Consider the following 22,430-nt stretch of genomic DNA (forward strand, 5'->3'; position numbering starts at 1 on the left):
GGGATTATATTCAACAATCTTCCTTTAAACTAAACCTGCAATCAAACCATACATTTGCTAAGACAATAAAATTAATCTAAATATCTGAATTCTTTATTATAGTAAATAACTATGAACATGTTGATACGTAAATATTGGAATGATCAGAATATGAGTTAATATTATATGCGTTAAAACAAAAACTATTTAAAATATTGCTATGCAAAGCTCATGCCAATTTACTTTAAACCCAATCTTTCATTCAGAGCTGCATTTAAAATATTACAATGAGACCTAAAATAGCGGTTACAAACATTCAGCAATATGATTTACAGTGCTAATTTAAGCAATAGGATAATATATATGTTCTGCTATTTAACTGCAATCCTAATACAAAATTAACTTACAATATCAGAACTTGCACAGATGATTTACTTAGCAAATCAGATACAGATTTAAACAATACCTAGGCTTATGATTACCAATTTAAAATACAATATACTTCACCAATTTTGAACCAATTCGTAGCGGTCTTTAGGTCATCTCAGAAGACAGATAAGTAATTTTTGCAATCAATGAGAAGGAGGTAGTCAGTTTGTTTAAATTGGTTTTAAAATACCAGCAGCAGATATCATCCAAAGTTTAAAACAGCCTTTCCCCATTTCTCTTTTGCTTACTTATATATGTTTTCAATCATTGATGACATCATGTGGGTGGCACTACGGGAGCTGACCTTCCCATTGGTTATCTGGGAAGTCTATTCGGATTGGCCCTTGGTCACCACGGAAACGCATCCTTTAAGCAGTTAAATCTCAACTGCTATACCGGTATCGGCCCTTAGGTGGCATCATTACAATCAGACATAGCAACATTTGAAACAACTTAAATCAGTATTTTATGAAATGGTTATTCATTTTATCATAATTTACTGCAACAAACTATTCACAATATTTGTTTTGGATAAGTTATATCTTAATGAATTTTCTGATCATTTTGATATGAAATATCAAATACATCGAACATTTATATTAAAATAATTTATATTTCATTTAGCCTAACAAAAAAAAGTATATTTCATAGTCATATCATATCAAAGTAACTTTTTAAAAGATGTATTTAAAACTTTATAAACATTTATTGCACATTTATATGATATGACTTATTTCACCTCACGCAGACACTCCATCTGAAATAAAGTAATAAGTGTCATTAATTATTTATTTCCAGGTCCACAAATATTTATTTAAAAACACAGAGGTTAAGATATTCAATGCTTTCAAAATATACATATATATATTCATATACATCTATCTATCTATCTATCTATCTATCTATCTATCTATCTATATATATATATATATATATATATATGTTACAAACTGCTATTTGTAACTGGCCCTTTAAATAGAAAATTGCCCTGCTTCCCTGGATTTTGGAGAAGCCTATTTGCCAGCCTCCTTCCACATGACTATGGCCCCTGGAAGATTGTGCCCCTGAAAACATATTAACTTTTATTGGGTGTGTATGGCCCTTTAAGAACCGTCTGGGGACATATTGTGACTTTGGTGAACAATGCCCCTTTAAGACTATGTCCCCAGACCTGTGAAATGACTTGTCCCTGGCTTTCTCCCACTTGGTTCAGTTTCATTGTGTGCCATTAAGTGCTAGGTGACAGACCCTTCGGTCAGAACTACAGAGATAACTTTGTTCAGCTTCAAGAATCATTCTAAATACAAGTTTGCTGGGATCAGCTCTAATTAGGTTTAGTGATAAACTTTCCCATTGTCTAATCAGACTTCTAGTAGTGATAAGGTGGACTGCATTGTTTTATTGTGTGTAAAATGTTATCTGCTGAAGTAATGTTGTGGCCTGTCAAAGGGAGTGTCTCTATCTAATATCCTGTTTGCATGTAACCTCAATAAAAGCAGGCTGTGTGCTCCAGCACATCAGACCTATTTCTGACCCTCTAACTTGCAGCTTTGACTCATGTTTGTAGGGGACAGCTTCAGCTATAATCACAACAGGGATTGCTATGCTTTTCATACTCCCTTAGCTACGGGGATGGCTACAGAAGGAAGAGGTTCACCTACTGGAGCCTGGTCGTAGGTCCAGGGCGCAGAGCAGACGGCGAGATACCAGCCCAGCAGCGGTGGTTCATAGAGTCTGCATTACTGATGGTGGCTACGCAGCAGTTATAGAGTCTACGATGCTGCTGCTCCTTTGGTGAGCGCTAGGAGCATCCTTTTCTACGGTCCAAACTTCCAGCCAGCCTGGAGGCAACCGTAACAATATATATATATATATATATATATATATATATATATATATATTATATATATATATATATATCATATCCACTAAAATATATACAGTTGTTTTGAAATCATAATGTAAGCCATGTGTCTTCACTGTGTGCTGTATGTTCAGAGTCATACCTTAGCATTTGTCTGTGTTTTCTCTGTGTTATCAGCCACACAGCATGAGCCATGCAAGCAAAATCTGTGCTAATTATCAGTCCTTTGAAGAATGTTTGTATCTCTCACATCTTTTCAGACGGATCGGCATTTCCCTTGGAGGAAACCCATATATGGGCCTGTATCCTGTTCTCTTTCAAGTGACTGTATTAAATTGGGCAGGCCAAATGTTCCATTTCCCCCCCCCCCCCTGTGTGTTTAGCATAATTTACATAATGAGTGTGGGAGATCTCTTAGAAATAATCCTTTGTTTTACAGACCATGTGCACATCCACAGATTTATTAAATAAAGATAAATATACTTCCATATATTATTTAATAATATCTCAAATACCTTGACACTCTCTTTCTTTATCTCTATCTCTCTTTCTTTATCTCTATCTCTCTTTCTTTATCTCTATCTCTCTTTATCTCTATCTCTCTTTCTTTATCTCTATCTCTCTTTATCTCTATCTCTCTTTCTTTATCTCTATCTCTCTTTCTTTATCTCTATCTCTCTTTATCTCTATCTCTCTTTATCTCTATCTCTCTTTCTTTATCTTTATCTCTATCTCTCTTTATCTCTATCTCTCTTTCTTTATCTCTATCTCTCTTTATCTCTATCTCTCTTTATCTCTATCTCTCTTTCTTTATCTCTATCTCTCTCTCTTTATCTCTTTATCTCTATCTCTCTTTCTTTATCTCTATCTCTCTTTCTTTATCTTTATCTCTATCTCTCTTTATCTCTATCTCTCTTTCTTTATCTCTATCTCTCTTTATCTCTATCTCTCTTTATCTCTATCTCTCTTTCTTTATCTTTATCTCTATCTCTCTTTATCTCTATCTCTCTTTCTTTATCTTTATCTCTATCTCTCTTTATCTCTATCTCTCTTTCTTTATCTCTATCTCTCTTTATCTCTATCTCTCTTTATCTCTATCTCTCTTTATCTCTATCTCTCTTTATCTCTATCTCTCTTTCTTTATCTCTATCTCTCTTTATCTCTATCTCTCTTTCTTTATCTCTTTCTCTCTTTCTTTATCTCTATCTCTCTTTCTTTATCTCTATTTCTCTTTCTTTATCTCTATTTCTCTTTCTTTATCTCTATCTCTCTTTATCTCTATCTCTCTTTCTTTATATCTATCTCTCTTTATCTCTATCTCTCTTTCTTTATCTCTATCTCTCTTTATCTCTATCTCTCTTTCTTTATCTCTATCTCTCTTTCTTTATCTCTATCTCTCTTTCTTCATCTCTATCTCTCTTTCTTTATCTCTATCTCTATTTCTTTATCTTTATCTCTATCTCTCTATCTCTATCTCTCTTTATCTCTATCTCTCTTTATCTCTATCTCTCTTTATCTCTATCTCTCTTTATCTTTATCTCTCTTTCTTTATCTATATCTCTCGTTCTTTATCTCTATCTCTCTTTCTTTATCTCTATCTCTATTTCTTTATCTCTATCTCTCTTTCTTTATCTCTATCTCTCTTTCTTTATGTATATCTCTCTTTATCTATATCTCTCTTTCTTTATCTCTATCTCTCTTTCTTTATCTATATCTCTCTTTCTTTATCTCTATCTCTCTTTCTTTATCTCTATCTCTCTTTCTTTATCTCTATCTCTCTTTTTTATCTATATCTCTCTTTCTTTATCTCTATCTCTCTTTTTTTATCTCTATCTCTCTTTCTTTATCTCTATCTCTCTTTATCTCTATCTCTCTTTATCTCTATCTCTCTTTATCTCTATCTCTCTTTCGTTATCTTTATCTCTATCTCTCTCTTTATCTCTATCTCTCTTTCTTTATCTTTATCTCTATCTCTCTTTATCTCTATCTCTCTCTTTATCTCTATCTCTCTTTCTTTATCTTTATCTCTATCTCTCTTTATCTCTATCTCTCTTTCTTTATCTCTATCTCTCTTTCTTTATCTCTATCTCTCTTTATCTCTATCTCTCTTTATCTCTATCTCCCTTTATCTCTATCTCTCTTTCTTTATCTCTATCTCTCTTTATCTCTATCTCTCTTTCTTTATCTCTATCTCTCTTTATCTCTTTCTCTCTTTATCTCTATCTCTCTTTCTTTATCTCTATCTCTCTTTCTTTATCTCTATCTCTCTTTTTTATCTCTATCTCTCTTTCTTATCTCTATCTCTCTTTCTTTATCTCTATCTCTCTTTATCTCTATCTCTCTTTCTTTATCTCTATCTCTCTTTCTTTATCTCTATCTCTCTTTATCTCTATCTCTCTTTCTTTATCTCTATCTCTCTTTTTTATCTCTATCTCTCTTTCCTTATCTCTATCTCTCTTTCTTTATCTCTATCTCTCTTTATCTCTATCTCTCTTTCTTTATCTCTATCTCTCTTTCTTTATCTCTATCTCTCTTTATCTCTATCTCTCTTTCTTTATCTCTATCTCTCTTTTTTATCTCTATCTCTCTTTCTTTATCTCTATCTCTCTTTCTTTATCTCTATCTCTCTTTATCTCTATCTCTCTTTATCTCTATCTCTCTTTCTTTATCTCTATCTCTCTTTCTTTATCTTTATCTCTATCTCTCTCTTTATCTCTATCTCTCTTTCTTTATCTTTATCTCTATCTCTCTTTATCTCTATCTCTCTTTATCTCTATCTCTCTTTATCTCTATCTCTCTTTCTTTATCTCTATCTCTCTTTATCTCTATCTATCTCTCTTTATCTCTATCTCTCTTTCTTTATCTCTATCTCTCTTTCTTTATCTCTATCTCTCTTTCTTTATCTCTATCTCTCTTTATCTCTATCTCTCTTTCTTTATCTCTATCTCTCTTTATCTCTATCTCTCTTTATCTCTATCTCTCTTTATCTCTATCTCTCTTTATCTCTATCTCTCTTTATCTCTATCTTTCTTTATCTTTATCTCTCTTTATCTCTATCTCTCTTTATCTCTATCTCTCTTCATCTCTATCTCTCTTTATCTTTATCTCTCTTTATCTCTATCTCTCTTTCTTTATCACTATCTCTCTTTCTTTATCTCTATCTCTCTTTATCTCTATCTCTCTTTCTTTATCACTATCTCTCTTTCTTTATCTCTATCTCTCTTTCTTTATCTCTATCTCTCTTTCTTTATCTCTATCTCTCTTTATCTCTATCTCTCTTTCTTTATCTCTATCTCTCTTTATCTCTATCTCTCTTTTTTATCTCTATCTCTCTTTATCTCTATCTCTCTTTATCTCTATCTCTCTTTATCTCTATCTCTCTTTATCTTTATCTCTCTTTATCTCTATCTCTCTTTCTTTATCTCTATCTCTCTTTATCTCTATCTCTCTTTCTTTATCTCTATCTCTCTTTATCTCTATCTCTCTTTATCTCTATCTCTCTTTATCTCTATCTCTCTTTATCTTTATCTCTCTTTATCTCTATCTCTCTTTCTTTATCTCTATCTCTCTTTATCTCTATCTCTCTTTCTTTATCTCTATCTCTCTTTCTTTATCTCTATCTCTCTTTATCTCTATCTCTCTTCATCTCTATCTCTCTTTATCTCTATCTTTCTTTATCTCTATCTTTCTTTATCTCTGTCTTTCTTTATCTCTATCTTTCTTTATCTCTATCTCTCTTTCTTTATCTCTATCTCTTTTTATCTCTATCTTTCTTTATCTCTATCTCTCTTTCTTCATATCTATCTAATAAATGATCTATATAAATACATCAACTACATCACTGTTAACAAATGTGAACATTTTTTAAATTCCAGCATTTATAGATAATGGAACATATTTAGATTTTTTTTTTACCCTCAATCAAAAACTTTTTATCTGTAAAGCAATGTCATCATGCAAATCTGTGAGCTTATACTATAAGATACTAACAGCTAAGTTTCCTATTTTATCTCCAGGAATGAAATCCTTAGTCATACTGAACAAGTTCCCATCTGTTATCTCTTAAAGAATAATTAGTCTCCTTAGTTTTAGTTACATTTCATTTCATAGCTTTGATGCACATAATTCAATTTGTAATAAAATGTTTCTGACTGAAATAATTTTTGGTTTGTTTTTAGATGGCACTTGATAATGCCAGTACTCAAAAGACAAATTGTTGTCTACCACTTGCAGTCAGTAATTGTATTTCAATTTGAAAGTAAAGTTATTTTCTAACCTAGTAGTGTTTGAAATGAAATTGGTAATGCGGATTTAATATTTCTATGACCATTGTCTGTGTAGCACAATACCGGATCTGTTTAGCCTGAAACATTTATGTCTGAGCATCTGACCATCACTGAGACCCTCTCCTCTACATATCCTCATCACTGAGACCCTCTCCCCTACATATCCTCCTCTCTGAGACCCTCTCCCCTACATATCCTACTCACTGAGACCCTCTCCCCTACATATCCTACTCACTGATACCCTCTCCCCTACATATCCTCCTCTCTGAGACCCTCTCCCCTACATATCCTACTCACTGAGACCCTCTCCCCTACATATCCTCCTCACTGAGACCCTCTCCCCTACATATCCTACTCACTGAGACCCTCTCCCCTACATATCCTACTCACTGATACCCTCTCCCCTACATATCCTCCTCTCTGAGACCCTCTCCCCTACATATCCTACTCACTGAAACCCTCTCCCCTACATATCCTTATCACTGAGACCCTCTCCCCTACATAGCCTCCTCTCTGAGACCCTCTCCCCTACATATCCTACTCACTGAGACGCTCTCCCCTACATATCCTACTCACTGAGACCCTCTCCCCTACATATCCTACTCACTGAGACCCTCTCCCCTACATATCCTCCTCACTGAGACCCTCTCCCCTACATATCATCCTCACTGAGACCCTCTCCCCTACATATCCTCCTCACTGAGACCCTCTCCCCTACATATCCTCATCTCTGAGACCCTCTCCCCTACATATCCTACTCACTGAGACCCTCTCCCCTACATATCCTACTCACTGAAACCCTCTCCCCTACATATCCTACTCACTGAGACCCTCTCCCCTACATATCCTACTTGATGAGACCCTCTCCCCTACATATCCTACTTGATGAGACCCTCTCCCCTACATATCCTACTCACTGAAACCCTCTCCCCTACATATCCTACTCACTGAGACCCTCTCCCCTACATATCCTACTCACTGAAACCCTCTCCTCTACATATCCTCATCACTGACACCCTCTCCCCTACATAGCCTCCTCTCTGAGACCCTCTCCCCTACATATCCTCCTCACTGAGACCCTCTCCCCTACATATCCTCCTCACTGAGACCCTCTCCCCTACATATACTCATCACTGAGACCCTCTCCCCTACATATCTTCCTCACTGAGACCCTCTCCCCTACATATCCTCATCTCTGAGACCCTCTCCCCTACATATCCTACTCACTGAGACCCTCTCCCCTACATATCCTACTCACTGAGACCCTCTCCCCTACATATCCTACTCGATGAGATCTCTCCCCTACATATCCTACTTGATGAGACCCTCTCCCCTACATATCCTACTCGATGAGACCCTCTCCCCTACATATCCTACTCACTGAGACCCTCTCCCCTACATATCCTACTTGATGAGACCCTCTCCCCTACATATCCTTCTTGATGAGACCCTCTCCCCTACATATCCTACTCAATGAGACCCTCTCCCCTACATATCCTACTCGATGAGACCCTCTCCCCTACATATCCTACTCACTGAGACCCTCTCCCCTACATATCCTACTTGATGAGACCCTCTTCCCTACATATCCTACTCGATAAGACCCTCTCACCTACATATTATTATTATTATTATTATTATTAGTTCTTTTTAGAGCGCCAACAGATTCCGCAGCACTATTAACAAAGACAGAGTACAACAAAACATTTATAGGGATCAAACGGGTAGAGGGCCCTGCCAAGTTATACAACTCACTGAGACCCACTCACCTACATATACAATTCACTGAGACTCACTCACCTACATATACAACTCACTGAGACCCACTCACCTACATATACAACTCACTGAGACCCACTCACCTACATATACAACTCACTGAGACCCTCACCCCATATCCTGCTCACTTAGACCTTCTCCTTTTATACCCTACTCACTAAGAACCACTCACTCTCTCACACACACACACACCTCCCACTAATTCAGACCCTTTTACCCATATTCTATTCACTGAGACTATCCATAATCTTACTGAGATCCTCACCCCATATCCTGCTCACTGAGACCCTCTCCTCATATATCCTATTCACTGAGACCCTCTCCCCTACATATCCTATTCACTGAGACCCTCTCCCCTACATATCCTATTCACTGAGACCCTCTCCCCTACATATCCTATTAACTGAGACCCTCTCCCCTACATATCCTACTCACTGAGACCCTCTCCCCTACATATCCTACTCGATGAGACCCTCTCTCCTTCATATCCTACTCACTGAGACCCTCTCACCTACATATCCTACTCAATGAGGCCCTCTCACCTACATATCCTGAGACCCACTTAACTACATATCCTACTCAATGAGACCCACTCACTGAGACCCACTCACTGAGACCCACTCACCTACATATACAACTCAATAAGACCCACTTATTGAGACCCACTCACCTACATATCCAACTCACTGAGACCCACTCACCTACATATCCAACTCACTGATACCCTCACCCCATATCCTGCTCACTTAGACCTTCTCCTTTTATATCCTACTCACTAAGACTCACACACATACCTCCCGCTTATTGAGACCCTTTTACCCATATTCTATTCACTGAGACTATCCATAATCTTACTGAGATCCTCACCCCATATCCTGCTCACTGAGACCCTCTCCTCATAATTCCTATTCACTGAGACCCTCTCATACCCATATCCTGCTAACTGAGACTCTTATCCCCATATCTTATTCACTGAGGCTACCCATAACCTTCTATGAGACACTCACACCCTGCTCAGTAATGTCCTTTCAACCCCATATCCTTTTTAGTATGACCCTCACCTTATTCTCTTCTTGTTGACACATTGTTATACTGTGGTGAAAAATGACAAGATTTTATTTATGATGGAAAAACTGAGCAGTCTCGAGGACACTTTTTCATTTACTAACAGATAGAATTGACCTTTTCATAATGGCTTTGCAGGGTGGTGCTCCAGCTCAGTATGCCATGGACGAGGGCTCTCAGGGTGCTCTCTGCTGCCTTGATAATAACCACACTCATTTTATCCTGGTGGATGATGGGACACATGGAAAATATGGAGTAGAGATTCCACTGAGGACTAAGCTGGAGAAGTTCATCTCAGAACAAACCATGGTGAGAGGAGGTAAGATGGCAGAGTGAGGCAACAGATATTGTGACCAGGTGAGTTTGCAGTAGGGGTAGCATAAACTGTGAGAAAAGGTGATATGGTATTTGGTGAGGTGGCAGCAGGAAGTCTAAAATTAGATGATTCATAAAATAAATAGAACAAAAGGTTGCCCATGGTGCAGTAGGTACCAAACAGAGGGATAATAGATATCTTTAAACAGGAACCACATATCTGCTGCTGTAGGAACAGGCTGGCTCCTCTCACTTGCCCAACAAACTGACTCACAATCAGGAAGTACCTATCTGCTGCTGTAGCAAAAGGCTGGGTCCTCTCAGTTACCAGCAAACTGACCACTCACAAACAGGAAGCACCTATCTGCTGCTGTAGGAAGAGGCTGGGTCCTCTCAGTTACCAGCAAACTGACCACTCACAATCAGGAAGTACCTATCTGATGCTGTAGGAACAGGCTGAGTCCTCTGTTACTAGTAAGCTACAAAAAGGAATTACCCATCTTTCATTGTAGGAACAGGTTGGTACTTTTCATTACCAGCAAACTTACCACTCACAAAAATGAAGCACCTATCTGGTACTGGTGGTATTATGGGGCAATAGGAAGTTTAAGAGAAGGTGAGGCAGCTGTCATGCTCCTCATGGTAGCGGGTTCAGGTGTTGGGTGTTGTTTTGCGTAGGTGTCATTTTCTGGAGCTAGAATTGTGTGGTGTCTACGTGAGTCTCCCCTCCTAGGCATAATGAAACAAGTACAAGGTACTGAGATTAAAAGTTACAGGGTTTATTTAAGAGAATTATTAGCAATGCAGACTGAAGGCAAGAGTCTCTGTGCAGAATACAAGACAGGTAACAAAGTTCAGATAGTCTCAAAGCAGGCAGGACACAAAGGCAAATAGCATAATATAGACAGATAACTCAGTACTTTAAACTGGTAGTCAGAATACTTAGACAGATGGTACAGGAACATATACAGGAATGCAGCAATGAGACATACAGATGCAAACAGGATACTTAAGTATGCTGCAACAAGGAGTGCTGGACACCACAGCTTTCAGGCCAAGTATTAATGTAGCAGCCAAGGTTAACACTTGCATTGCTGTAGACATAATACAAGATGCGAGCAGATAATGTAGACACTTGGCTTCGGGATACTTGAGTATGCTGCAACAAGCAGTCGAAGAACTAGATACCAGCAGTACACAAGCAAATATATAGCAAAAGAGGCGCGGTTAACATAGTGACAAAAAGCGTTCCAAGCACGAGCCACTTGTGATAAAAAGATGAGGTTTATTCATGTATAGTGTACAGCCATAAGGAAAGCTATACAGCGGACATCTTTTGTTCAGAGCAGCTTCCTCCAGCTTAAGTAGACTACGGCTTCCATCTTAAAGGTATACGGGTACATTTTGTTCTTACCTTTCTATGTTGTATATGGTACAATAAACAGATATAACTAAATGGAGTATACAGTGGGGAGATTCTGTTAATTTCTTATATTATAATAATTCATTTCAACTTTAAATTCATATAGAAATAATTCACCACTATAAACACAAATCAATGTCCTTTCTAGAATTTAACCCATGAGGTACCAAGGTATTCCGGGCGAAAATCCAAAATCCCTCTCTGATATTGTTTATTCTCTTTGTTCCCTCTTCTTTTCCACACAGGGATATGGTTAATACCCTGTACAGATAGCAGATCTGAATCAGAATTATGAAATTCTCTAAAGTGTTTCGCAATCGGTGTGTCTGATTCTGGGTCCTCTATTATTCGCACATGTTCAAGAAAATGATATTTCAGGGACCTCTTCGTTCTACCTACATATTGCTTAGAGCACCCCCTAGAGGTCAATAGGTATGACATGTGGTGTTGCACAATTTATATAAATTAATTTTGTGAGTACACTGAGTATGTGTGGAGACAAAATCTACTCCTTCATCTACAAAATCGCATGTTTTGCATATATTACATCTACATCTGTAGAATCCTTTTCTGCGTTTTAGCCAGCAGGTTTTGTTTTGTCTAGGTAGCTTAGAAGGTGATACATAATTACCTATTGTTTTGCCCTTTTTGGAAATAAATTGACATCCTTCTTTAACTACCCTCTTAAAGGGACACCAAACCCAACTTTTTTCTTTCATAATTCAGATAGAGCATGAAATTTTAAGCAACTTTCTAATTTACTCCTATTATCCATTTTTCTCCGTTCTCTTGCTATCTTTATTTTAAAAGTAGGAATGTAAATCTTAGCAGCCAGCCTATTTTAGGTTCAGCACCATGGATAGTGCTTGTTTATTGGAGGCTAACATTTTCCCACCAATAAGCAAGCATAACCCAGGTTCTCAACCTGGGTTAAAAAAAATGGGCCGGCTCCTATGCATCACATTCTGCTTTTTAAATAAAGATAACAAGAGAAGAAAGAAAAATTGATAATAGGAGTAAATAAGAAAGTTGCTTAAAATTGTATGCTGTATCTGAATCATGAAAGAAAAATATTGGGTTTAGTATCCCTTTAAGTACTGGATCTGTGTATAAAAAGGGAAGGCTTTCCTCAATGATCGTACATACACCATTATACTCCAGACTATAGGCGGTAATCAATTTCGGTTTTTGATTTCTATCACCAGGTGGTTTATTCATCTTGTAGTGTAATAATTTATCCCTTATTATAGGGTCTACTTCCCTTTTTGCTTTAGCTAGGGTTTTCTGATCATACCCCTTTCCTTAAGACATTCTGTGATTTTTATCAGCTTGTATTATGCCATTCTTTCCATTGGTACAATTTCTTTTAGCCCTGATATATTGCCCTTTCAGGATGCCACGTATAGTATGCCTTGGATGACCTGAATTGTATGCAAGAATGGTGTTACCCACTGTAGCCTTTCTGTATAGATCAGTCTCAATAGTACCTGTATTGGAGTTACCAAAGACAGAAATATCTAACAGCTAGAATACGAGTTTTGAGCGATATAGGAATTTTAACGACCGCCACAAAAGCGGCGTTATTTCACCTCCCTATAGCACTGGTATTACGAGTTTTAAAAAAGCAGGCTTGTGCGGGTGAAATGGTTGTATTGAGCTCCATACCTCACCGAAAACAATCGCTTCTTTGAAGTGCCGTGCACTATTTCCCCATAGACATCAATGGGGAGAGCCGGCCAAAAAAAAAGCCTAACACCTGCAATTGCGGAATGAAAAGCTCCATAAAGCAGAGCCATTGATGTCTATGGGAAATAAAAAATAACATTTAAACCACCCTAACATAAACCCTGAGTCTAAACACCCCAAATCTGCTGCCCCCGACATCGCTTCCATCTACTTAATGTTATCAACCCCTAATCTGCCGTCCTCAACATTGCCGCCACCTACATACAGTTATTAACCCCCAATCTGCCGCCCCCAACATCTCCACCACCTACATAAAACTAATAACCCCTAATCTGCCGCCCCCAACATCGCCACCACCTACATAAAACTATTAACCCCTAATCTGCTGCCCCCGACATCGCTTCCACCTACTTAATGTTATCAACCCCTAATCTGCCCGTCCTCAACATTGCCGCCACCTACATACAGTTATTAACCCCCAATCTGCCGCCCCCAACATCTCCACCACCTACATAAAACTAATAACCCCTAATCTGCCTCCCCCAAAATTGCCGCCCCTGATGTCACCGCCACTATACTAAAGTTATTAACCCCTAAACCTCTGGCCTCCCACATCACTATCACTAAATAAATCCATTAACCCCTAAACCTAACCCTAACGTAACCCTAACCCTAACGTAAACCTAAGCCTAACACCCCCTAACTTTAACATAATTAACATACAGCTAAACTAAAGTTACAATTATTAACTAAATACAAACTTACCTGTAAAATAATACCTAAGCTAGCTACAATATAACTAATAGTTACATTGTAAATTACTTATGTTTTAGTTTTATTTTAAAGCTAAGTTTGTATTTATTTTAACTAGGTATTATTTAGTTAATAATTGTAACTTTAGACTAGTTAGTAAATAGTTATTAACTATTTACTAACTACCTAGTTAAAATAAATACAAAGTTACCTGTGAAATAAAACTTAACCTGCCTTACACTAAAACTTAACATTACACAAAAAATTAACACTAAAATTACTAAAAATAAAAATAACTAAATTACATAAAAAACAAACACTAAATTACAAAAAATAAGAAACAAATTATCAAAAATAAAAACGAATTACACCTAATCTAATAGCCCTATCAAAATAAAAAACCCTATCCTACAATAAACTACCAATGGCATTGCCCCAAAGATAACAGCTTTTACCTGTAAAAAAAAAATACAAACACCCCCCTACAGTAAAACCCACCACCCCCAAAACCAATCCCCCCCAAACAAAAATAATATCTAAAAAAAGAAGTGAGGTGAGATTAGGAGGCTGCAGGAAGTAGTGTGAGAGGAAGTGAGGTGAGATTAGGAGGCTGCAGGAAGTATTGCGAGGTGAGGTGGGATTAGGAGGCTGCAGGAAGTAGTGTGAGAGGAAGTGAGGTGGGATTAGGAGGCTGCAGGAAGTAGTGTGAGAGGAAGTGAGGTGGGATTAGGAGGCTGCAGGAAGTAGTGTGAGAGGAAGTGAGGTGAGATAAGGAGGCTGCAGGAAGTAGTGTGAGAGGAAGTGAGGTGATATTAGGATGCTGCAGGAAGTAGTGTGAGAGGAAGTGAGGTGATATTAGGATGCTGCAGGAAGTAGTGTGAGAGGAAGTGAGGTGAGATTAGGAGGCTGCAGGAAGTATTGTGAGGTGAGGTGGGATTAGGAGGCTGCAGGAAGTAGTGTGAGAGGAAGTGAGGTGGGATTAGGAGGCTGCAGGAAGTAGTGTGAGAGGAAGTGAGGTGGGATTAGGAGGCTGCAGGAAGTAGTGTGAGAGGAAGTGCAGGAAGTAGTGTGAGAGGAAGTGAGGTGGGATTAGGAGGCTGCAGGAAGTAGTGTGAGAGGAAGTGACATGGGATTAGGAAGATGCAGGAAGTAGTGTGAGAGGAAGTGAGGTGAGATTAGGAGGCTGCAGGAAGTAGTGTGAGAGGAAGTGAGGTGAGATTAGGAGGCTGCAGGAAGTATTGTGAGAGGAAGTGAGGTGGGATTAGGAGGCTGCAGGAAGTAGTGTGAGAGGAAGTGAGGTGAGATTAGGAGGCTGCAGGAAGTAGTGTGAGAGGAAGTGAGGTGAGATTAGGAGGCTGCAGGAAGTAGTGTGAGAGGAAGTGAGGTGAGATTAGGAGGCTGCAGGAAGTAGTGTGAGAGGAAGTGAGGTGAGATTAGGAGGCTGCAGGAAGTATTGTGAGAGGAAGTGAGGTGGGATTAGGAGGCTGCAGGAAGTACTGTGAGAGGAAGTGAGGTGAGATTAGGAGGCTGCAGGAAGTAGTGTGAGAGGAAGTGAGGTGAGAGTAGGAGGCTGCAGGAAGTAGTGTGAGAGGAAGTGAGGTGGGATTAGGAGGCTGCAGAAAGTAGTGTGAGAGGAAGTGAGGTGGGATTAGGAGGCTGCAGGAAGTAGTGAGAGAGGAAGTGAGGTGGGATTAGGAGGCTGCATAAATTTGTGTGAGTGGATGTGAGGTGGGATTAGGAGGCTGCAGGAAGTAGTGTGAGAGGAAGTGAGGTGAGATTAGGAGGCTGCAGGAAGTAGTATCAGAGGAAGTGAAGTGGAATTAGGAGGCTGCAGGAATTTGTGTGAGGTGGGATTAGGAGGCTGCAGGAAGTAGTGTGAGAGGAAGTGAGGTGAGATTAGGAGGCTGCAGGAAGTAGTGTGAGAGGAAGTGAGGTGAGATTAGGAGGCTGCAGGAAGTAGTGTGAGAGGAAGTGAGGTGAGATTAGGAGGCTGCAGGAAGTAGTGTGAGAGTTAGTGAGGTGAGATTAGGAGGCTGCAGGAAGTAGTGTGAGAGGAAGTGAGGTGAGATTAGGAGACTGTAAGAATTTGTGTGGGAGGAAGTGAGGTGGGATTAGGAGGCTGCAGGAAGTAGTGTGAGAGGAAGTGAGGTGGGATTAGGAGGCTGCAGGAAGTAGTGTGAGAGGAAGTGAGGTGAGATTAGGAGGCTGCAGGAAGTAGTCTGAGAGGAAGTGAAGTGGAATTAGGAGGCTGCAGGAATTTGTGTGAGGTGGGATTAGGAGGCTACAAGAAGTATTGTGAGAGTTAGTGAGGTGAGATTAGGAGGCTGCAGGAAGTAGTGTGAGAGGAAGTGAGGTGAGATTAGGAGACTGCAAGAATGTGTGTGAGAGGAAGTGAGGTGGGATTAAAAGGCTGTGGGAAATAGTGTAAGAGGAAGTGAGGTGGGATTAGGAGACTTCAGGAAGTAATGTGAGAGGAAGTGAGGTGAGATTAGGAGGCTGCAGGAAGTAGTCTAAGAGGAAGTGAAGTGGAATTAGGAGGCTGCAGGAATTTGTGTGAGGTGGGATTAGGAGGCTACAAGAAGTATTGTGAGAGGAAGTGAGGTGAGATTAGGAGGCTGCAGGAAGTAGTGTGAGAGGAAGTGAGGTGGGATTAGGAGGCTGCAGGAAGTAGTGTGAGAGTTAGTGAGGTGAGATTAGGAGGCTGCAGGAAGTAGTGTGAGAGGAAGTGAGGTGAGATTAGGAGGCTGCAGGAAGTAGTGTGAGAGGAAGTGAGGTTAGGGTAGGAGGCTGCAGGAAGTAGTGTGAGAGGAAGTGAGGTGAGATTAGGAGGCTGCAGGAAGTAGTGTGAGAGGAAGTGAGGTGGGATTTGGAGGCTGCAGGAAGTACTGTGAGAGGAAGTGAGGTAAGATTAGGAGGCTGCAGGAAGTAGTGTGAGAGGAAGTGAGGTGAGATTAGGAGGGTGCAGGAAGCATTGCGAGGTGAGGTGGGATTAGGAGGCTGCAGGAAGTAGTGTGAGAGGAAGTGAGGTGGGATTAGGAGGCTGCAGGAAGTAGTGTGAGAGGAAGTGAGGTGGGATTAGGAGGCTACTGGAAGTAGTGTGAGAGGAAGTGAGGTGGGATTAGGAGACTGCAAGAAGTAGTGTGAGAGGAAGTGAGGTGAGATTAGGAGGCTGCAGGAAGTAGTATGAGAGGAAGTGCAGGAAGTAGTGTGAGAGGAAGAGAGGTGGGATTAGGAGGCTTCAGGAGGTGGGATTAGGAGGCTGCAGGAAGAAGTGTGAGAGGAAGTGAGGTGGGATTAGGAGGCTGCAGGAAGTAGTATGAGAGGAAGTGAAGTGGAATTAGGAGGCTGCAGGAATTTGTGTGAGGTGGGATTAGGAGGCTGCAGGAAGTAGTGTGAGAGGAAGTGCAGGAAGTAGTGTGAGAGGAAGTGAGGTGGGATTAGGAGGCTGCAGGAAGTAGTGTGAGAGGAAGTGACATGGGATTAGGAGGCTGCAGGAAGTAGTGTGAGAGGAAGTGCAGGAAGTAGTGTGAGAGGAAGTGAGGTGGGATTAGGAGGCTGCAGGAAGTAGTGTGAGAGGAAGTGACATGGGATTAGGAAGATGCAGGAAGTAGTGTGAGTGGAAGTGAGGTGAGATTAGGAGGCTGCAGGAAGTAGTGTGAGAGGAAGTGAGGTGAGATTAGGAGGCTGCAGGAAGTAGTGTGAGAGGAAGTGAGGTGGGATTAGGAGGCTGCAGAAAGTAGTGTGAGAGGAAGTGAGGTGGGATTAGGAGGCTGCAGGAAGTAGTGAGAGAGGAAGTGAGGTGGGATTAGGAGGCTGCATAAATTTGTGTGAGTGGATGTGAGGTGGGATTAGGAGGCTGCAGGAAGTAGTGTGAGAGGAAGTGAGGTGAGATTAGAAGGCTGCAGGAAGTAGTATCAGAGGAAGTGAAGTGGAATTAGGAGGCTGCAGGAATTTGTGTGAGGTGGGATTAGGAGGCTGCAGGAAGTAGTGTGAGAGGAAGTGAGGTGAGATTAGGAGGCTGCAGGAAGTAGTGTGAGAGGAAGTGAGGTGAGATTAGGAGGCTGCAGGAAGTAGTGTGAGAGGAAGTGAGGTGAGATTAGGAGGCTGCAGGAAGTAGTGTGAGAGTTAGTGAGGTGAGATTAGGAGGCTGCAGGAAGTAGTGTGAGAGGAAGTGAGGTGAGATTAGGAGACTGTAAGAATTTGTGTGAGAGGAAGTGAGGTGGGATTAGGAGGCTGCAGGAAGTAGTGTGAGAGGAAGTGAGGTGGGATTAGGAGGCTGCAGGAAGTAGTGTGAGAGGAAGTGAGGTGAGATTAGGAGGCTGCAGGAAGTAGTCTGAGAGGAAGTGAAGTGGAATTAGGAGGCTGCAGGAATTTGTGTGAGGTGGGATTAGGAGGCTACAAGAAGTATTGTGAGAGTTAGTGAGGTGAGATTAGGAGGCTGCAGGAAGTAGTGTGAGAGGAAGTGAGGTGAGATTAGGAGACTGCAAGAATGTGTGTGAGAGGAAGTAAGGTGGGATTAAAAGGCTGTGGGAAATAGTGTAAGAGGAAGTGAGGTGGGATTAGGAGACTTCAGGAAGTAATGTGAGAGGAAGTGAGGTGAGATTAGGAGGCTGCAGGAAGTAGTCTAAGAGGAAGTGAAGTGGAATTAGGAGGCTGCAGGAATTTGTGTGAGGTGGGATTAGGAGGCTACAAGAAGTATTGTGAGAGGAAGTGAGGTGAGATTAGGAGGCTGCAGGAAGTAGTGTGAGAGGAAGTGAGGTGGGATTAGGAGGCTGCAGGAAGTAGTGTGAGAGTTAGTGAGGTGAGATTAGGAGGCTGCAGGAAGTAGTGTGAGAGGAAGTGAGGTGAGATTAGGAGGCTGCAGGAAGTAGTGTGAGAGGAAGTGAGGTTAGGGTAGGAGGCTGCAGGAAGTAGTGTGAGAGGAAGTGAGGTGAGATTAGGAGGCTGCAGGAAGTAGTGTGAGAGGAAGTGAGGTGGGATTTGGAGGCTGCAGGAAGTACTGTGAGAGGAAGTGAGGTAAGATTAGGAGGCTGCAGGAAGTAGTGTGAGAGGAAGTGAGGTGAGATTAGGAGGGTGCAGGAAGCATTGCGAGGTGAGGTGGGATTAGGAGGCTGCAGGAAGTAGTGTGAGAGGAAGTGAGGTGGGATTAGGAGGCTGCAGGAAGTAGTGTGAGAGGAAGTGAGGTGGGATTAGGAGGCTGCTGGAAGTAGTGTGAGAGGAAGTGAGGTGGGATTAGGAGACTGCAAGAAGTAGTGTGAGAGGAAGTGAGGTGAGATTAGGAGGCTGCAGGAAGTAGTATGAGAGGAAGTGCAGGAAGTAGTGTGAGAGGAAGAGAGGTGGGATTAGGAGGCTTCAGGAGGTGGGATTAGGAGGCTGCAGGAAGAAGTGTGAGAGGAAGTGAGGTGGGATTAGGAGGCTGCAGGAAGTAGTATGAGAGGAAGTGAAGTGGAATTAGGAGGCTGCAGGAATTTGTGTGAGGTGGGATTAGGAGGCTGCAGGAAGTAGGTACAGGAATTTGCATGGGGTGGGATTAGGAGGCTGCAGGAAGTAGTGTGAGAGGAAGTGAGGTGGGATTAGGAGGCTGCAGGAAGTAGTGTGAGAGTTAGTGAGGTGGGATTAGGAGGCTGCAGGAAGTAGTGTGAGAGGAAGTGAGGTGAGATTAGAAAACTGCAATAATTTGTGTGAGAGGAAGTGAGGTGGGATTAGGAGGATGCAGGAAGTAGTGTGAGAGGAAGTGAGGTGGGATTTGGAGGCTGCAGGAGGTAGTGTGAGAGGAAGTGAGGTGAGATTAGGAGGCTGCAGGAATTTGTGTGAGAGGAAGTGAGGTGGGATTAGGAGGCTGCAGGAAGTAGTGTGAGAGGAAGTGACGTGGGATTAGGAGGCTGCTGGAAGTAGTGTGAGAGGAAGTGAGGTGGGATTAGGAGACTGCAAGAAGTAGTGTGAGAGGAAGTGAGGTGAGATTAGGAGGCTGCAGGAAGTAGTATGAGAGGAAGTGCAGGAAGTAGTGTGAGAGGAAGAGAGGTGGGATTAGGAGGCTTCAGGAGGTGGGATTAGGAGGCTGCAGGAAGAAGTGTGAGAGGAAGTGAGGTGGGATTAGGAGGCTGCAGGAAGTAGTATGAGAGGAAGTGAAGTGGAATTAGCAGGCTGCAGGAATCTGTGTGAGGTGGGATTAGGAGGCTGCAGGAAGTAGTTTGAGAGGAAGGAGGCTGCAGGAAGTAGTGTGAGAGGAAGTGAGGTGAGATTAGGAGGCTGCAGGAAGTAGTATCAGAGGAAGTGAAGTGGAATTAGGAGGCTGCAGGAATTTGCGTGAGGTGGGATTAGGAGGCTGCAGGAAGTAGTGTGAGAGGAAGTGAGGTGGGATTAGGAGGCTGCAGGAAGTAGTGTGAGAGTTAGTGAGGTGGGATTAGGAGGCTGCAGGAAGTAGTGTGAGAGGAAGTGAGGTGAGATTAGAAAACTGCAATAATTTGTGTGAGAGGAAGTGAGGTGGGATTAGGAGGCTGCAGAAAGTAGTGTGAGAGGAAGTGAGGTGGGATTTGGAGGCTGCAGGAAGTAGTGTAAGAGGAAGTTAGGTGAGATTAGGAGGCTGCAGGAAATAGTGTGAGAGGAAGTGAGGTGGGATTAGGAGACTGCAGGAAGTAGTGTGAGAGGAAGTGAGGTGAGATTAGGAGGCTGCAGGAAGTAGTCTGAGAGGAAGTGAAGTGGAATTAGGAGGCTGCAGGAATTTATGTGAGTTGGGATTAGGAGGCTACAAGAAGTATTGTGAGAGTTAGTGAGGTGAGATTAGAGGCTGCAGGAAGTAGTGTGAGCGGAAGTGAGGTGAGATTAGGAGACTGCAAGAATTTGTGTGAGAGGAAGTGAGGTGGGATTAAAAGGCTGTGGGAAATAGTGTGAGAGGAAGTGAGGTGGGATTAGGAGACTGCAGGAAGTAGTGTGAGAGGAAGTGAGGTGAGATTAGGAGGCTGCAGGAAGTAGTCTGAGAGGAAGTGAAGTGGAATTAGGAGGCTGCAGGAAGTAGTGTGAGAGGAAGTGAGGTGGGATTTGGAGGCTGCAGGAAGTACTGTGAGAGGAAGTGAGGTAAGATTAGGAGGCTGCAGGAAGTAGTGTGAGAGGAAGTGAGGTGAGATTAGGAGGCTGCAGGAAGTATTGCGAGGTGAGGTGGGATTAGGAGGCTGCAGGAAGTAGTGTGAGAGGAAGTGAAGTGGGATTAGGAGGCTGCAGGAAGTAGTGTGAGAGGAAGTGAGGTGGGATTAGGAGGCTGCTGGAAGTAGTGTGAGAGGAAGAGAGGTGGGATTAGGAGACTGCAAGAAGTAGTGTGAGAGGAAGTGAAGTGAGATTAGGAGGCTGCAGGAAGTAGTATGAGAGGAAGTGCAGGAAGTAGTGTGAGAGGAAGAGAGGTGGGATTAGGAGGCTTCAGGAGGTGGGATTAGGAGGCTGCAGGAAGAAGTGTGAGAGGAAGTGAGGTGGGATTAGGAGGCTGCAGGAAGTAGTATGAGAGGAAGTGAAGTGGAATTAGGAGGCTGCAGGAATTTGTGTGAGGTGGGATTAGGAGGCTGCAGGAAGTAGGTGCAGGAATTTGCATGGGGTGGGATTAGGAGGCTGCAGCAAGTAGTGTGAGAGGAAGTGAGGTGGGATTAGGAGGATGCAGGAAGTAGTGTGAGAGGAAGTGAGGTGAGATTAGAAAACTGCAATAATTTGTGTGAGAGGAAGTGAGGTGGGATTAGGAGGCTGCAGGAAGTAGTGTGAGAGGAAGTGAGGTGGGATTTGGAGGCTGCAGAAATTTGTGTGAGAGGAAGTGAGGTGGGATTAGGAGGCTGCAGGAAGTAGTGTGAGAGGAAGTGACGTGGGATTAGGAGGCTGCTGGAAGTAGTGTGAGAGGAAGTGAGGTGGGATTAGGAGACTGCAAGAAGTAGTGTGAGAGGAAGTGAGGTGAGGTTAGGAGGCTGCAGGAAGTAGTATGAGAGGAAGTGCAGGAAGTAGTGTGAGAGGAAGAGAGGTGGGATTAGGAGGCTGCAGGAAGTAGTGTGAGAGGAAGTGACGTGGGATTAGGAGGCTGCTGGAAGTAGTGTGAGAGGAAGTGAGGTGGGATTAGGAGACTGCAAGAAGTAGTGTGAGAGGAAGTGAGGTGAGGTTAGGAGGCTGCAGGAAGTAGTATGAGAGGAAGTGCAGGAAGTAGTGTGAGAGGAAGAGAGGTGGGATTAGGAGGCTTTAGGAGGTGGGATTAGGAGGCTGCAGGAAGAAGTGTGAGAGGAAGTGAGGTGGGATTAGGAGGCTGCAGGAAGTAGTATGAGAGGAAGTGAAGTGGAATTAGGAGGCTGCAGGAATCTGTGTGAGGTGGGATTAGGAGGCTGCAGGAAGTAGTGTGAGAGGAAGGAGGCTGCAGGAAGTAGTGTGAGAGGAAGTGAGGTGAGATTAGGAGGCTGCAGGAAGTAGTATCAGAGGAAGTGAAGTGGAATTAGGAGGCTGCCGGAATTTGCGTGAGGTGGGATTAGGAGGCTGCAGGAAGTAGTGTGAGAGGAAGTGAGGTGGGATTAGGAGGCTGCAGGAAGTAGTGTGAGAGTTAGTGAGGTGGGATTAGGAGGCTGCAGGAAGTAGTGTGAGAGGAAGTGAGGTGAGATTAGAAAACTGCAATAATTTGTGTGAGAGGAAGTGAGGTGGGATTAGGAGGCTGCAGAAAGTAGTGTGAGAGGAAGTGAGGTGGGATTTGGAGGCTGCAGGAAGTAGTGTAAGAGGAAGTGAGGTGAGATTAGGAGGCTGCAGGAAATAGTGTGAGAGGAAGTGAGGTGGGATTAGGAGACTGCAGGAAGTAGTGTGAGAGGAAGTGAGGTGGGATTAGGAGGCTGCAGGAAGTAGT

At 42.1% G+C, this 22,430-nt stretch overlaps 1 protein-coding gene across 1 annotated transcript in view; it reads left to right on the forward strand.

The window, feature by feature from the left end:
• Positions 1-22,430, forward strand: part of LOC128652765 (transient receptor potential cation channel subfamily M member 2) — a 1,288,705-nt gene that overhangs the window by 404,086 nt on the left and 862,189 nt on the right. The window contains exon 4 of the mRNA XM_053705696.1: positions 9,479-9,721. Coding sequence (XP_053561671.1) covers positions 9,479-9,721 — 243 coding nt within the window. The remainder of the gene's footprint in view (positions 1-9,478; positions 9,722-22,430) is intronic.

The sequence above is a fragment of the Bombina bombina genome, chromosome 3 (assembly GCF_027579735.1).
Source record: "Bombina bombina isolate aBomBom1 chromosome 3, aBomBom1.pri, whole genome shotgun sequence".
Lineage (NCBI taxonomy): Eukaryota > Metazoa > Chordata > Amphibia > Anura > Bombinatoridae > Bombina > Bombina bombina.